Raw genomic sequence first — 16,176 nt, forward strand, 5'->3', positions numbered from 1 at the left:
GAAGAAAACCGGGTTTGGTTCGTAACACAACCTTATCCGAATGGAAAATAAGGTAAGGAGAATCACATTGTAATGCCGAAAGCTCAGATACTCTTCGAGCAGAAGAAATAGCAACCAAAAATAAAACTTTCCAAGATAATAACTTAATATCTATGGAATGCATAGGTTCAAACGGAACCCCTTGAAGAACTTTAAGAACTAAATTCAAACTCCAAGGAGGAGCAATTGGTCTAAATACAGGCCTGATTCTAGTCAGGGCCTGACAAAAAGATTGGACATCTGGAACATCAGCCAGACGCTTGTTTAACAAAATAGACAAAGCAGAAATCTGTCCTTTTAAGGAACTCGCTGACAACCCTTTCTCCAATCCTTCTTGGAGAAAAGACAAAATCCTGGGAATCCTAACCCTACACCATGAGTAGCCCCTGGAATCACACCAATAAAGATATTTACGCCATATCTTATGGTAAATCTTCCTAGTCACAGGCTTACGTGCCTAAATCAAAGTATCTTTGACCGAATCAGAAAACCCTCGCTTAGATAAAATTAAGCGTTCAATCTCCAAGCAGTTAGCTGCAGAGAAACTAGATTCGGATGATGGAAGGGTCCCTGAATGAGAAGGTCTTTCCTCAATGGAAGCTTCCATGGTGGATGAGATGACATGTCCACCAGATCGGCATACCAAGTCCTGCGAGGTCATGCAGGAGCGATGAGGATCACCAATGCCCTCTCCTGTTTGACTCGAACAATCACTCGGGGAAGGAGAGCAAATTGCAAGCTAGGCTGAAAGACCAAGGCACCTATCAGCTCGGCCTGGGGATCCCTGGACCTGGACCCGTACCTCGGAAGCTTGGCATTTTGGCGAGATGCCATGAGATCCAACTCAGGCCTGCCCCATCTGAGAATCAAGCTGGAAAATACCTCCGGATGGAGTTTCCACTCTACCGGATGAAATGTCTGTCTGCTCAGAAAATCTGCTTCCCAGTTGTCCACCCCTGGGATGTGGATCGCAGACAGATGGCAAGAGTGAGACGCTGCCCACTGTATTATCTTGGCTACTTCTGTCATCGCTAAGGAACTTCTTGTTCCTCCCTGATGATTGATGTAAGCTACCGTCGTTATGTTGTCCGACTGGAATCTGATGAATTGGGCCGAAGCCAACTGAGGCCAAGCCCGAAGCGCATTGAATATTGCTCTCAACTCTAAGATATTGATGTGAAGGAGAGACTCTGCCTGAGTCCATACACCCTGAGCCCTTAGGTAGTTCCAAACTGCTCCCCATCCTAACAAGCTGGCATCCGTTGTCACTATCACCCACGAGGGTCTGCGGAAGCATGTCCCCTGGGATAGATGATCCAGCGACAACCACCAAAGAAGAGAGTCCCTTGTCTCCTGATCTAGATTTATTTGAGGAGATAAATTTGTATAATCTCCATTCCAATGTCTGACCATGCTCAGTTGCAGAGGTCTGAGATGAAAACGAGCAAATGGAATGATGTCCATTGCTGCTACCATCAATCCAATTACCTCCATGCACTGACCCACTGACGGCCGAGGATTGGTCTGAAAGGCTCGGCATGTATTCAGGATCTTTAACTTTCTGACCTTTGTCAAAAAGATTTTCATGGATAGAGAGTCGATTAGAGTTCCCAAGAAAGGAACCCTTGTCTGTGGAACTAGTGAACTCTTTTCCAGATTCACCTTCCACCCGTGAGTCCTCAGGAGGGATAGAACAATGTCGGTATGAGACTTTGCTAGCTGATAAGACGACACCTGGATCAGAATATCGTCCAGATAAGGCGCCACTGCAATGCCCCGCGGTCTTAGAACCGCCAGTAGAGACCCCAGAACTTTTGTGAAAATCCTGGGTGCCGTGGCCAGACTGAAAGGAAGAGCCACAAACTGAAAATGTTTGTCCAGAAAGGCAAACCTCAGGAACTTGTGATGATCTCTGTGGATAGGAACATGAAGATATGCATCCTTTAGATCCACGGTAGTCATAAATTGACCCTCCTGGATCAATGGAAGAATGGTACGAATAGTTTCCATCTTGAAGGATGGAACTCTGAGAAACTTGTTTAGACTTTTGAGGTCTAAAATAGGAGGGAACGTTCCCTCTTTTTTGGGAACTACAAAGAGATTTGAATAAAACCCTTGTCCCTGTTCCTGTATTGGAACAGGACATATTACTCCCATGGAAGAGAGGTCTCCTACACAACGTAAGAACGCCTCTCTTTTTATCTGGTCTGCAGATAATCGAGAAAGGAGAAACCTTCCTCTGGGAGAAGAGATTCTGAACTCCAACTGATATCCCTGAGACACAATTTCCAGTGTCCAGGGATCCTGAACATCTCTTATCTAGGCCTGGACGAAGAGAGAGTCTGCCCCCAACAAGATCCAGTCCCGGATCGGGGGCCCACCCTTTATGCTTACTTGGTATCAGCAGCAGGCTTCTTGGATTGTTTACCCCTGTTCCAAGACTGGTTGGGTCTCCAAGTGGACTTGGTTTGTGAATAATTCCCTTCCTGTTTAGCGGAAGAGGCAACTCCCTTTAAATTTCTAAAGGAATGAAAATTACTCTGTCGCCCTCTCTGTTTGGACTTTTTATCCTGAGGGAGGAGATGACCCTTGCCTCCCGTTATGTCAGAAATAATTTCCTTCAAGTCAGGCCCGAACAGGGTCTTCCCCTTGTAAGGAATAGCCAAAAGCTTAGACTTGGATGACAAATCTGCAGACCAAGACTTTAACCATAAAGTTCTGCGTGCTAAGATGGCAAAGCCCAAACTCTTAGGCGCCAATTTAGTAATCTGCAGTGAAGCATCCGTAATAAACAAATTAGCTAACTTAAGAGCTTTAATCCGATCCTGTATCTCTTCCAAAGGAGTCTCAGTCTTAAGAGACTCTTCCAGAGCATCAAACCAATAAGCGGCCGCACTGGTGACTGTGACAATGCAAGCCGCAGGTTGCAACAGGAATCCCTGATGAACGTAAATTTTCTTAAGGAGACCCTCCAAATTCTTATCCATTTGGTCCTTAAACGCACAACTATCCTCAATAGGATTAGTAGTACGCTTGGACATAGTAGAAACAGCACCCTCAACTTTAGGGACCATCTGCCAAGAATCCCTAATAGCGTTGGCTATAGGGTACATTTTTTTAAAAACTGGAGGAGAGAAGGGAATACCTGGTCTCTCCCATTCTTTTGCAATAATCTCTGAAGTCCTCTTCGGGACTGGAAAAACATCTGAATAAGATGGAACCTCCAAGTATCTGTCCAACTTACTCAATTTCTCCAGAGGGACCACTATTGAGTCACAATCATCCAGAGTAACCAACACCTCCCTCAGCAATAAACGGAGGCGCTCAAGCTTAAACCTGAAAGAAACTACATTAGAATCAGTCAGAGGTAAAGCACTCCCTGATTCAGAAAGTTCACCTTCAGAGAGTACCTCAGTGCCCTCCAACTCAGAACCCCTGGAGGGTACGTCCGAAATCGCCATCATAGTATCAGAGGCTGAATTTACTACATAGTTGTCCTGTCTTGAACGCTTGCCGTGCGATATGGGAAAAAGTGTAGAGGAAAGTGTAGAGGACATCACTGCAGCTATGTCTTTTAATGTAAAAGCTGCAGAAACTAGTGAAATACAAGGTCCCGCTTGAGCGGGCGTTAAGGGCTGTAACGCTTGTGGAGAAAGCTGCAGCATACTCTGCATCTCATCTGTAGATTCTTGAGAAGCATTCGCCTTAGGCAAAGATTTGTCAAAAACAATTTTGTCTCTAAAATGTAAGGCCCTCTCAATGCATGAGGGACAAAAAGGAGCAGGAGGTTCCACAGTGGCATCCAAACACATAGAACACACTACAGTCCGGATATCATCTGAATCCATGACAATAGAAAGCAAGAAGCAATTTGGTCTTTAAAGTATAGGCTTTTATTTATAGCCAACCAATATAGAAATCACAGTACAGACTAAAAATCCATCAGAATATTTTAAATCTGGCCAGATACTGTTCCTTTAAACATAAACAGGTATTAACATATGTCAGTTACACTGAAAAAGTTAACAATATAAGCACTCTGTAAAGTATAGGCTTTTATTTAGGATGAAATATAACCTAGCACGTCGCCTCAACAGCTCTGCTGAGGCGCCTACCTGCCCCCACGGTCCTCCGACCACACAGAGAAACTGAACCGGAATGCAGTTCACAAACGCCCAAGACCGCTTGTTTCACTTTTAACCATGCGGTCGTGGCGTGATACATAGAGTGATCCTTAGCAGCCGTGACTTCCGCAATGATAATCTGCGCGGCAACGAAAGTCAAGCGCACCAAAGAAAATCCCGCCCATCGTGGGCGTCGCATCGGCCATCGAAAAGCCGCTTCTCTAATAGCAGCCGCTCCTTCTCTCAGAAAGGCCGTATCACAAAGGCAGAATACAGCCGTAAACCGGAGTCTTATAGCAAGACTCCGGTAACACACTCCCAGCGTCAAAACGTATAAGCACACTATAGCAGGGACCTATACCAGCCTCCTTTAAAATACATTAGGCCAAATAAATATATTAGCTCCATAATGTAAACACCTTGTGTCGGTTGACATTTCCATGAAAACTCACACACACTGGTACAGAAAGCAGCCCTACTTCCAGTGAGCTCTTGTTCCCCAACAGATCAGAAGTACACAGTCCATTCTGAGGTAGCCAGTGTCCCAGAAAGTAAAAGACTGCACTTACCTCTGTGCTGAGTGACAGCATGAGAAGTCCCACAGGATCAAGAGCTCTTCTCCCTCCTGCAGCTCTGTGGACACAGAAGGGCCTTAGTTAATCTGCTAAGACCATCAGTATATGAAGGGCAGCACTAATATGGGAGGCGCAGTGAAAGTTTAGTCCCACCAGTTCCCATTGCTCTAAAGCCACCTGTAGCTCTACTCTAGAGGCTGACAAGGAATACGGCTACACCCTATAGTAAAATAGCACTCACTGGTACCATTTTAAAAATAATAAACTCTTGATTGAAGAATCTAAACTAACACCTCACTTTGCCTCTTCCTATCACTAACACAGGTAAAGAGAATGACTGGAGTGGGAGGGAAGGGAGGAGCTATATATATAGCTCTGCTGTGGTGCTCTTTGCCTCCTCCTGCTGACCAGGAGGCGATATCCCACAAGTAAGGATGAAATCCGTGGACTCATCGTATCTTTTAAAAGAAATTGTAGACCTGCACCAGGCTGGGAAGACTGAATCTGCAATAAACAAGCAGCTTGGTGTGAAGAAATCAACTGTGGGAGCAATAATTAGAAAATGGAAGACATACAGGACCACTGATAATCTCCCTTGATCTGGGGCTCCACGCAAGATCTCACCCCGTGGGGTCAAAATGATCACAAAAACGGTGAGCAAACATCCCAGAACCACACGGGGGGACCTACTGAATGACCTGCAGAGAGCTGGGACCAACATAACAAAGGCTACCATCAGTAACACACTACGCCGCCAGGGACTCAGATCCTGCAGGGCCAGACGTGTCCCCCTGCTTAAGCCAGTACATGTCCGGGCCCGTCTGAAGTATGCTAGAGAGCATTTGGATGATCCAGAAGCGGATTGGGGGAATGTCATATGGTCAGATGAAACCAAAGTAGAACTGTTTGGTAGAAACACAACTCGTCGTGTTGGGAGGAGAGAGAATGCTGAGTTGCAACCAAAGAACACCAAACCTACTGTGAAGCATGGGGGTGGCAACATCATGCTTTGGGGCTGTTTCTCTGCAAAGGGAACAGAACGACTGATCCGTGTACATGAAAGAATGAATGGGGCCATGTATCGTGAGATTTTGAGTGCAAACCTCCTTTCATCAGCAAGGGCATTGAAGATGAAACGTGGCTGGTCTTTCAGCATGACAATGATCCCAAACACACCGCCCGGGCAACAAAGGAGTGGCTTCGTAAGAAGCATTTCAAGGTTTTGGAGTGGCCTAGCCAGTCTCCAGATCTCATCCCCATAGAAAACCTTTGGAGGGAGTTGAAAGTCCGTGTTGCCCAGCGACAGCCCCAAAACATCACTGCTCTAGAGGAGATCTGCATGCAGGAATGGGCCAACATACCAGCAACAGTGTGTGACAACCTTGTGAAGACTTACAGAAAACGTTTGACCTCTGTCATTGCCAACAAAGGATATATAACAAAGTATTGAGATGAACTTTTGATATTGACCAAATACTTATTTTCCACTATAATTTGCAAATAAATTCTTTCCAAATCAGTGATTGTCTGGATTTGTTTCCACATTTTGTCTCTCATAGTTGAGATATACCTATGATGAAAATTACAGGCCTCTCTTATCTTCTTAAAGTGACAGTAAAGTAAAAAAAAAAAAACTTTCATGTTTTAAATAGGGCATGTAATTTTAAACAACTTTCCAATTTACTTTTATTACCAATTTTGCTTTGTTCTCTAGTTGAAAGCTAAATCTAGGAGGTTCATGTGCTAATTTCTTAGATCTTGAAGACTGCCTCTAATTGGAAAGGATTTTGACAGTTTTTCACCACTAGAGGGCGTTAGTTCATGTGTTTCATATAGATAACATTGAGCTCCGGCACTTGAAGCTCCTAAGAGCAAGCACTGATGGGCTAAAAATGCATGTCTGTCAAAAGAACTGAAATAAGGGGGCAGTTTGCAGAGGCATAGATACAAGGTAATCACAGAGGTAAAAAGTATATTATTATAACTGTGTTGGTTATGCAAAATTGGGGAATGGGTAATAGAGGGATTATCTACCTTTTTAAACAACAAAAATTCTGGTGTTTACTGTCCCTTTAAGTGGGAGAACTTGCACAATTGGTGGCTGACTAAATACTTTTTTGCCCCACTGTATATGTATATATATATATATATATATATATATATAAAAGTATATCTATAAGTATATACATATACACACACACACACGTAGTAGGTTCTGTATTAAGAAAGAAAAAACCCTGCATGATAAATATATATTGATACAAACTTACTTTTCTATATGTGTTGAACCAATTCCCAGAGAGATGTTTATGAAGTTGTGCCAAGATATTTCAGAGAACAGCAGTGATAGCAGAGCCCTCTGCTGGTAAAGGTCAGTGCAAGTTACAATTCCCAGGGCTTTTAACATTTTTTCTGTTACTTTTCCAATGCCAGGGACCTACAAAAGTAAAAAACAGATCTACAATTTATTGCTGGCTTAAAACTTTGCATTTTTGTCGGCAAAAGTATACAGTTATTTTAAAACTCATAGAGCATGCACAAAAATGTGAAATAGGAAGATGCGTGTAGATACATTAAATGTCTAAAATAGTGTGTTAAATGATTTAATAAACTAGTTGTGGGGCTAGAACAAATAGGACAAAAAAACAACTTATTTTAAAGGGACAGTCTACACCTTAGTCATCTTAAAGTCTTAAGTTAGATTAAGCTGCAAATATCCTCCTGCACCCCTGATGACATCATGATCTGGGCTGCATCTATGCACTCTGCTGAATAGCACTGACAGTCTGTTGAATCCAATAAGCAAGTCTTTTTTAACTAGTGAAGCCTTTAATGCAACTCATGTCGTGATGTAATCAGTGGGCAGAGCTTGGCAGCCATTTCAAAGTGACCAGAAACAATAGTCATTTTAAAAAAATGTTTTACTGTTACCGCTGCATGATATAGAAAGGGGAGCAGTAGGATATTTGCAGCTTAATATAAAGTACAACTTTAAGATGACTAAGGTGTAGACTGTCCCTTTAACTAGTAGTTTCATTGCAGTATAAAACACATAAGTACATACAACAAGGTAAATAACCCAGTGTTTGACAAATACTAAGTGCAGAATCTAACTGTAAAATGCCTATCTGGCCCTGGTGTATATCTGAGATAGGTGCTGGGTTCACAGTCAAGCATCTCACTTTTGTGGTGTATACAAACATGTGACAGCCAGAACCAGTTCTCTCTTTCACCTCCCTTCCCTTTAACAACAAAAGACATATATGCCTCAGCTAGAGTACAAAAATGGGATGTTAACCCCTTAACGACCGAGGACATGCAGGGTACGTCCTCAGAAAAAAGGCAGTTAACGCCTGAGGACGTACCCTGCACGTCCTCGGTGTGGAAAGCAGCTGGAAGCGATCCTGCTCGCTTCCAGCTGCTTTCCGGTTATTGCAGTGATGCCTCGATATGGAGGCATCCTGCAATAACCTTTTACGGCCATCCGATGCAGAGAGAGCCACTCTGTGGCCGTCTCTGCACCGGACATCGATGGCCGGTATCGTTGGTGGGTGGGAGCCGGTGTGGGAGGTGGGTGGCGGCCATCGATGGCCCTGGTCATGTGGAGGGGGGCGGGATCGTGGGCGGGTAAGTCCGCGGGCGCGCGCACGAGCACGAGGGGGCGGGCGCGTGCACGGGGAGGGAGCGGGTGGGAACCGCTACACTACGGAATTTTTTTTATTTTGGGACAAAATTTAAATACAGAAAAAAAACCCTTAGGTGTTATTTAGGTGGTGGGGGTTGGTCCGTGGGGGGGGGGGGGGGGGGGGGATTGAGCTACACTACGGAATTTTTTTTATTTTGGGACAAAATTTAAATACAGAAAAAAAACCCTTAGGTGTTATTTAGGTGGTGGGGGTTGGTCCGTGGGGGGGGGGGGGGGGGGGATTGAGCTACACTACAGAAAAATAAAAAATAAAAAAATAACAATAAACATTTGATTGTTCAAACTGGGTACTGGCAGACAGCTGCCAGTACCCAAGATGGCCCCCAATAAGGCTAAGAGGGAGGCTTAGAGAGCTGTTTGGGGGGGGATCAGGGGGGATCCTAAACACAGCATATGTAAATATGCTTTTTTTTTTTTTCTTTAAAAAAAAAAACAAAAAACTTATTTTAGTACTGGCAGACTTTCTGCCAGTACTTAAGATGGCGGGGACAATTGTGGGGTGGGGGAGAGAAGGGAGCTGTTTGGGAGGGATCAGGGGGTGGGATGTGTCAGGTGGGAGGCTAATCTCTACACTAAAGCTAAAATTAACCCTGCAAGCTCCCTACAAACTACCTAATTAACCCCTTCACTGCTAGCCATAATACACGTGTGATGCGCAGCAGCATTTAGCGACTTTCTAATTACCATAAAGCAACGCCAAAGTCATATGTGTCTGCTATTTCTGAACAAAGGGTATCCCAGAGAAGCATTTACAACCATTTGTGCCATAATTGCACAAGCTGTTTGTAAATAATTTCAGTGAGAAACCTAAAATTGTGAAAAAATTAACGTTTTTTTTACTTTGATCGCATTTGGCGGTGAAATGCGGGCATGAAATATACCAAAATGGGCCTAGATCAATACTTGGGGTTGTCTACTACACTAAACTAAAGCTAAAATTAACCCTAGAAGTTCCCTACATGCTCCCTAATTAACCCCTTCAATGCTGGGCATAATACACGTATTGTGCGCAGTGGCATTTAGCAGCCTTCTAATTACCAAAAAGCAAAGCCAAAGCCATATATGTCTGCTATTTCTGAACAAAGGGGATCCCAGAGAAGCATTTACAACCATTTATTCTATAATTGCATAAGTTGTTTGTAAATAATTTCAGTGAGAAACCTAAAGTTTGTTAAAAAAATTTGTGAAAAAGTGAACAATTTTTTTTATTTGATCGCATTTGGCGGTGAAATAGTGGCATGAAATATACCAAAATGGGCCTAGATCAATACTTTGGGATGTCTTTGAAAAAAAAATATATACATGTCAAGGGATATTCAGGGATTCCTGAAAGATATTAGTGTCCCAATGTAACTAGCGCTAATTTTGAAAAAAAGTGGTTTGGAAATAGCAAAGTGCTACTTGTATTTATGGCCCTATAACTTGCAAAAAAAGCAAAGAAGATGTAAACATTGGGTATTTCTAAACTCAGGACAAAATTTAGAAACTATTTAGCATGGGTGTTTTTTGGTGGTTGTAGATGTGTAACAGATTTTGGGGGTCAAAGTTAGAAAAAGTGTGTTTTTTTCCATTTTTTCTTCATATTTTATAATGTTTTTTATAGTAAATTATAAGATATGATGAAAATAATGGTATCTTTTGAAAGTCCATTTAATGGCGAGAAAAACGGTATATAATATGTGTGGGTCCAGTAAATGAGTAAGAGGAAAATTACAGCTAAACACAAACACCGCAAAAATGTAAAAATAGCCTTGGTCCCAAACGGACAGAAAATGGAAAAGTGCTGCGGTCATTAAGGGGTTAAAAAACCTTGTGTTAATGACAATCAAGGGGCTAGGTTATTATTTATGCAAGTTTCAGATAACCAAAAGGTGGTTAAACCACTGTTGTGTTGCTGGTCTTTTAGGGGTTAAACAATTGAAGACAAGCAGGCACACACACAGAAACACCACAAAAACTATGGCCTAGATTTAGAGTTTGGCGTTAGCCGTCAAAAGCAGCGTTAAGGGGTCCTAACGCTGCTTTTTACCGCCCGCTGGTATTTAGAGTCAGGCAGGAAAGGGTCTACCGCTCACTTTCTTTCCGCGACTCCAGGCTACCGCAGATCCCCATCCTATCTTTTCAATGGGATTTGCCTAACGCTGGTATTTCGAGTCTTGGAAGAAGTGAGACCCTCTACCGACAAGACTCCTACCGCCAAAAAAAGTCAGTAGTTAAGAGCTTTATGGGCTAACGCCGGAACATAAAGCTCTTAACTACTGTGCTATAAAGTACACTAACACCCATAAACTACCTATGTACCCCTAAACCGAGGCCCCCCACATCGTAAACCCTATAATAAATTTTTTAACCCCTAATCTGCCGACCGGACACCGCCGCCACCTACATTATAGCTATGAACTCCTAATCTGCTGCCCCTAACATCGCTGACACCTACATTATAGTTATTAACCACTAATCTGCCCCCCCCACGTCGCCGCTACCTAACTACACTTATTAACCCCTAATCTGCCGACCGGACCTCACCGCCACTATAATAAATGTATTAACTCCTAAACCGCCGCACTCCCGCCTTGCAAACACTATAATAAATGTTATTAACCCTTAATCTGCCCTCCCTAACATCACCGCCACCTACCTACAATTATTAACCCCTAATCTGCCGCCTCCAACGTCGCCGCTACTATAATAAAGTTATTAACCCCTAAACCTAAGTCTATCCCTAACCCTACCCCCCCCTAAAATAAATATAATTTAAATAAAACAAAATAATATTCCTAAAATTAAATAAATTATTCCTATTTAAAACTAAATACTTACCTATAAAATAAACCCTAATATAGCTACAATATAACTAATAATTACATTGTATCTATTTTAGGATTTATAGATATTTTACAGGCAACTTTGTATTTATTTTAACTAGGTACAATAGCTATTAAATAGTTAATAACTATTTAATAGCTACCTAGTTAAAATAATTACAAAATTACCTGTAAAATAAATCCTAACCTAAGTTACAATTAAACCTAACACTACACTATCATTAAATTAATTAAATAAATTAACTACAATTACCTACAATTAAATTTAATTAAATAAACTAATCTATAATACAAAAAAAACCCCCACTAAATTACAGAAAATAAAAAAATATAAGAAGTTTAAACTAATTACACCTAATCTAAACCCCCTAATTTAATAAAAAAAGCCCCCCAAAATAATAAAATGCCCTACCCTATTCTAAATTACAAAAGTAATCAGCTCTTTTACCAGCCCTTAAAAGGGCTTTTTGCTGGGCATTGCCCCAAAGTAATCAGCTCTTTTCAGCCCGCTCGCATTCTATTGGCTGTTCCAATCAGCCAATAGAATGCGAGCTCAATCCTATTGGCTGATTGGATCAGCCAATCGGATTGAACTTCAATCTGATTGGCTGATTGAATCAGCCAATCAGATTTTTCCTACCTTAATTCTGATTGGCTGATAGAATCCTATCAGCCAATCGGAATTGAAGGGACTCCATCTTGGATGACGTCCCTTAAAGGTACCGTCATTGTGTTAGAAGACTCCGGATGAAGAGGATGGCTCCGCGTCGGCTCCTTGGAAGATGGCTCCGCTCCGGATGGGTGAAGATTGAAGACGCCGCCTGGATGAAGACTTCTACCGGATGAAGGACCTCTTCTGCGCACCTTGGATGAAGATTTCGGCCTGGTTGGGTGAAGACGACTCAAGGTAGGGAGATCTTCAGGGGGTTAGTGTTAGGTTTGGGTGGGTTAGAGTAGGGGTATGTGTGTAATGCTCTAACTTACTGCCCCTTTAAGTATGGCCCTCCTCCTTCAGCCTATTTAAGCCAGCACTTCCTCTAACACTCTGCTTAGGTATCTTCAATTGCAGAGAGTTTCCTTCCTGTGCAACTTACTGAAGCCAATCAACTACAGACTGCTGTTGCTCCTCAGTCTGTATCAGCTGCTAACCTACAGGAGCTGCAGCTTTTTTCACTGCTTCTGGATTCACTTTCAGTTTCTCTATAACAGCAGGACACTCCACACTGAAGCTGCATTGTTCCTCTCCTGCTGGCTGGAAAAGCCTTTAACCTTAAATACTGAATTACTGCTGGCAATCACTGCTCTAATGATCTCCTATACAGGACTGCAATCCTTCCATAAGATAAGTTGTTTCCCTTACAATCTATGCTTATGTGTGCTGCTCATTAACTCTCACAAAGTCTGTGCTAGCTATAATCTGTAATACAACAAATCTTACTAGTTCTTTTTGCTAACAGCACACACACTAATCATCAACTTGTTAAAACCTGTTGCTTAAATGGACTGCAATTAACAAACTAACTTTGTCTCTAACTGCTATTGATGAACTACTAATCTAAAACAGAGATTGTTTATTTTCCATTAATCTCAAGGCAGCCCCTGTGTTCAGATGTTTTCACATCTACCCACAACATTAGTATCAGCTGCTAGCCAGCAATGTTAACCCTTAATTAACCAGCTATTGCTAGCAGTCTTGCCTGCACTCTCAGACTCAGACTGCTACTGCTAGTTAAATCAATTTGCAGTTTCCTCTAGTGTGGTCTCTTGTCAATGATTCCACTCTAACAACAACTGCTAACAAACTCTGATATGACAATGTGGGTGGTGGGTTTTAATGTTGGGGGGGTTGTATTTTTTTTTTTACAGGTAAAAGAGCTGATTACTTTGGGGCAATGCCCCGCAAAAAGCCCTTTTAAGGGCTGGTAAAAGAGCTGATTACTTTTGTAATTTAGAATAGGGTAGGGCATTTTATTATTTTGGGGGGCTTTTTTATTTTATTAGGGGGTTTAGATTAGGATTAATTAGTTTAAACTTCTTGTAATATTTTTAAATTTTCTGTAATTTAGTGGGGGTTTTTGTATTATAGATTAGTTTAATTAAATTTAATTGTAGGTAATTGCAGTTAATTTATTTAATTAATTTAATGATAGTGTAGTGTTAGGTTTAATTGTAACTTAGGTTAAGATTTATTTTACAGGTAATTTTGTAATTATTTTAACTACGTAGCTATTAAGTAGTTAACTATTTAATAGCTATTGTACCTAGTTAAAATAAATACAAAGTTACCTGTAAAATAAATATAAATCCTAAAATAGATACAATGTAATTATTAATTATATTGTAGCTATATTAGGGTTTATTTTATAGGTAAGTATTTAGTTTTAAATAGGAATAATTTATTTAATTTTAGGAATATTATTTTGTTTTATTTACATTATATTTATGTTAGGGGGGTGTTAGGGTTAGACTTAGGTTTAGGGGTTAATAACTTTATTATAGTAGCGGCGACGTTGGGGGCAGCAGATTAGGGGTTAATAATTGTAGGTAGGTGGCGGCGATGTTAGGGAGGGCAGATTAGGGGTTAATAACATTTATTATAGTGTTTGCGAGGCGGGAGTGCGGCGGTTTAGGGGTTAATACATTTATTATAGTGGCGGCGAGGTCCGGTCGGCAGATTAGGGGTTAATAAGTGTAGTTAGGTAGCGGCGACGTGGGGGGGCAGATTATGGGGTAATAAATATAATATAGGTGTCGGCGATGTTAGGGACAGCAGATTAGGGGTTCATAGGGATAATGTAGGTTGCGGCGGTGTCCGGAGCGGCAGATTAGGGGTTAATAATATAATGCAGGTGTCAGCGATAGCGGGGGCGGCAGATTAGGGGTTAATAAGTGTAAGGTTAGGGGTGTTTAGACGCGGGGTTCATGTTAGGGTGTTAGGTGCAGACTTAGAAAGTGTTTCCCCATAGGAAACAATGGGGCTGCGTTAGGAGCTGAACGCTGCTTTTTTGCAGGTGTTAGGTTTTTTTTCAGCCCGCTCAGCCCCATTGTTTCCTATGGGGATCTCGTGCACGAGCACGTTTTTCCAGCTTACCGATACCGTAGGCAACGCTGGTATTGAGGGTTGAAGTGGAGATAAATTATGCTCAACGCTCCCTTTTCTGAGCCTAACGCAGCCACTCAAACAACTCTAAATACCAGCGTTGTCTTAAGGGTGCGCTGGGAAAAAAGCAGCGTTAGCACCGCGGGTCTTTACCGATAAAACTCTAAATCTAGGCGTATTTTTTTGGGCTCACTCCTTGATTTGGAAATGTGAGCCCTGAATTAACATAGTTATATAGACTATTTATACTTAAGAAATTGATGAGGAATTCCCTCAACAGGAGTTGAAATCCAGCCACCACAAATATTATGGAACAGCCAACCTCTTTTTTTTTTTTGGGGGGTACCACAAATAGGTAAATAGATTAAAGTAATTACTAAGCCAGTTTACAATATGTTCTGTTTACCAAAACAGCTGAAACCCTAAACTAACAGTTACCCAGATAAAAATAAATAAGCCATAGAAGATCCCAGATGTTCAAACTTTTACGTAGAGAACACTCATTTTAGAAATCCTGTTAATCAAAAGAAAAAAAATATTATATTGCCTTTAATTATTAAATATGTAACAACGCAAAAAGAAAGTGAATAAAAAACAAACAAAAACATATACATTTATTTAGACAATGATTATTAATTCATATTCATTGAGAGTTAGATAACCTTTAACGCATGTTGGCTAATTTATAAAATAAAATCTTATTAAATACAAAAGGAAAGAAAAATGTACTAAATATTTTCTTTGAGTATTATTCTAATACTACAGCCACTAAACATAAATAGATTGCAATACAGTTTAATGTGTTGCTAAAAATAAAAAAATGCAATATACTTTCATTATTTATTCTGTCCCCTCTTGTTTCTATATGTGTGTAAAAGGAGCCACCATATATGAATTTATGTTTTCCGGTTATCAAATTCTCCTGCTGAGGACAATTAACCCCTTAATGACCACAGCACTTTTCCATTTTCTGTCCGTTTGGGACCAAGGCTATTTTTACATTTTTGCGGTGTTTGTGTTTAGCTGTAATTTTCCTCTTACTCATTTACTGTACCCACACATATTATATACCGTTTTTCTCGCCATTAAATGGACTTTCAAAATATACCATTATTTTCATCATATCTTATAATTTACTATAAAAAATATTATAAAATATGAGGAAAAAATTGAAAAAAACACACTTTTTCTAACTTTGACCCCCAAAATCTGTTACACATCTACAACCACCAAAAAACACCCATGCTAAATAGTTTCTAAATTTTGTCCTGAGTTTAGAAATACCCAATGTTTACATGTTCTTTGCAAGTTATAGGGCCATAAATACAAGTAGCACTTTGCCATTTCCAAACCACTTTTTTTCAAAATTAGCGCTAGTTACATTGGGACACTAATATCTTTCAGGAATCTCTGAATATCCATTGACATGTATATATATTTTTTTAGAAGACATCCCAAAGTATTGATCTAGGCCCATTTTGGTATATTTCATGCCACCATTTCACCGCCGAATGCGATCAAATAAAAATTTTTTTTTACTTTTTCACAAATTTTTTCACAAACTTTAGGTTTCTCACTGAAATTATTTACAAACAACTCATGAAATTATGGAATAAATGGTTGTAAATGCTTCTCTGGGATCCCCTTTGTTCATAAATAGCAGACATATATGGCTTTGGCTTTGCTTTTTGGTAATTAGAAGGCTGCTAAATGCCACTGCGCACCACACGTGTATTATGCCCAGCAGTGAATGGGTTAATTAGGGAGCATGTAGGGAGCTTCTAGGGTTAATTTTAGCTCTAGTGTA

At 40.9% G+C, this 16,176-nt stretch overlaps 1 protein-coding gene across 4 annotated transcripts in view; it reads right to left on the bottom strand.

Annotated features, from left to right (window-relative positions):
* POLK (DNA polymerase kappa) overlaps positions 1-16,176 on the bottom strand; it is a 399,961-nt gene that overhangs the window by 97,867 nt on the left and 285,918 nt on the right. For all 4 annotated transcript variants that reach the window (XM_053701396.1, XM_053701394.1, XM_053701393.1 and 1 more), the window contains exon 9: positions 7,009-7,175. In XM_053701396.1, the coding sequence (XP_053557371.1) occupies positions 7,009-7,175 (167 nt within the window). The remainder of the gene's footprint in view (positions 1-7,008; positions 7,176-16,176) is intronic.

The sequence above is a fragment of the Bombina bombina genome, chromosome 2 (assembly GCF_027579735.1).
Source record: "Bombina bombina isolate aBomBom1 chromosome 2, aBomBom1.pri, whole genome shotgun sequence".
NCBI lineage: Eukaryota > Metazoa > Chordata > Amphibia > Anura > Bombinatoridae > Bombina > Bombina bombina.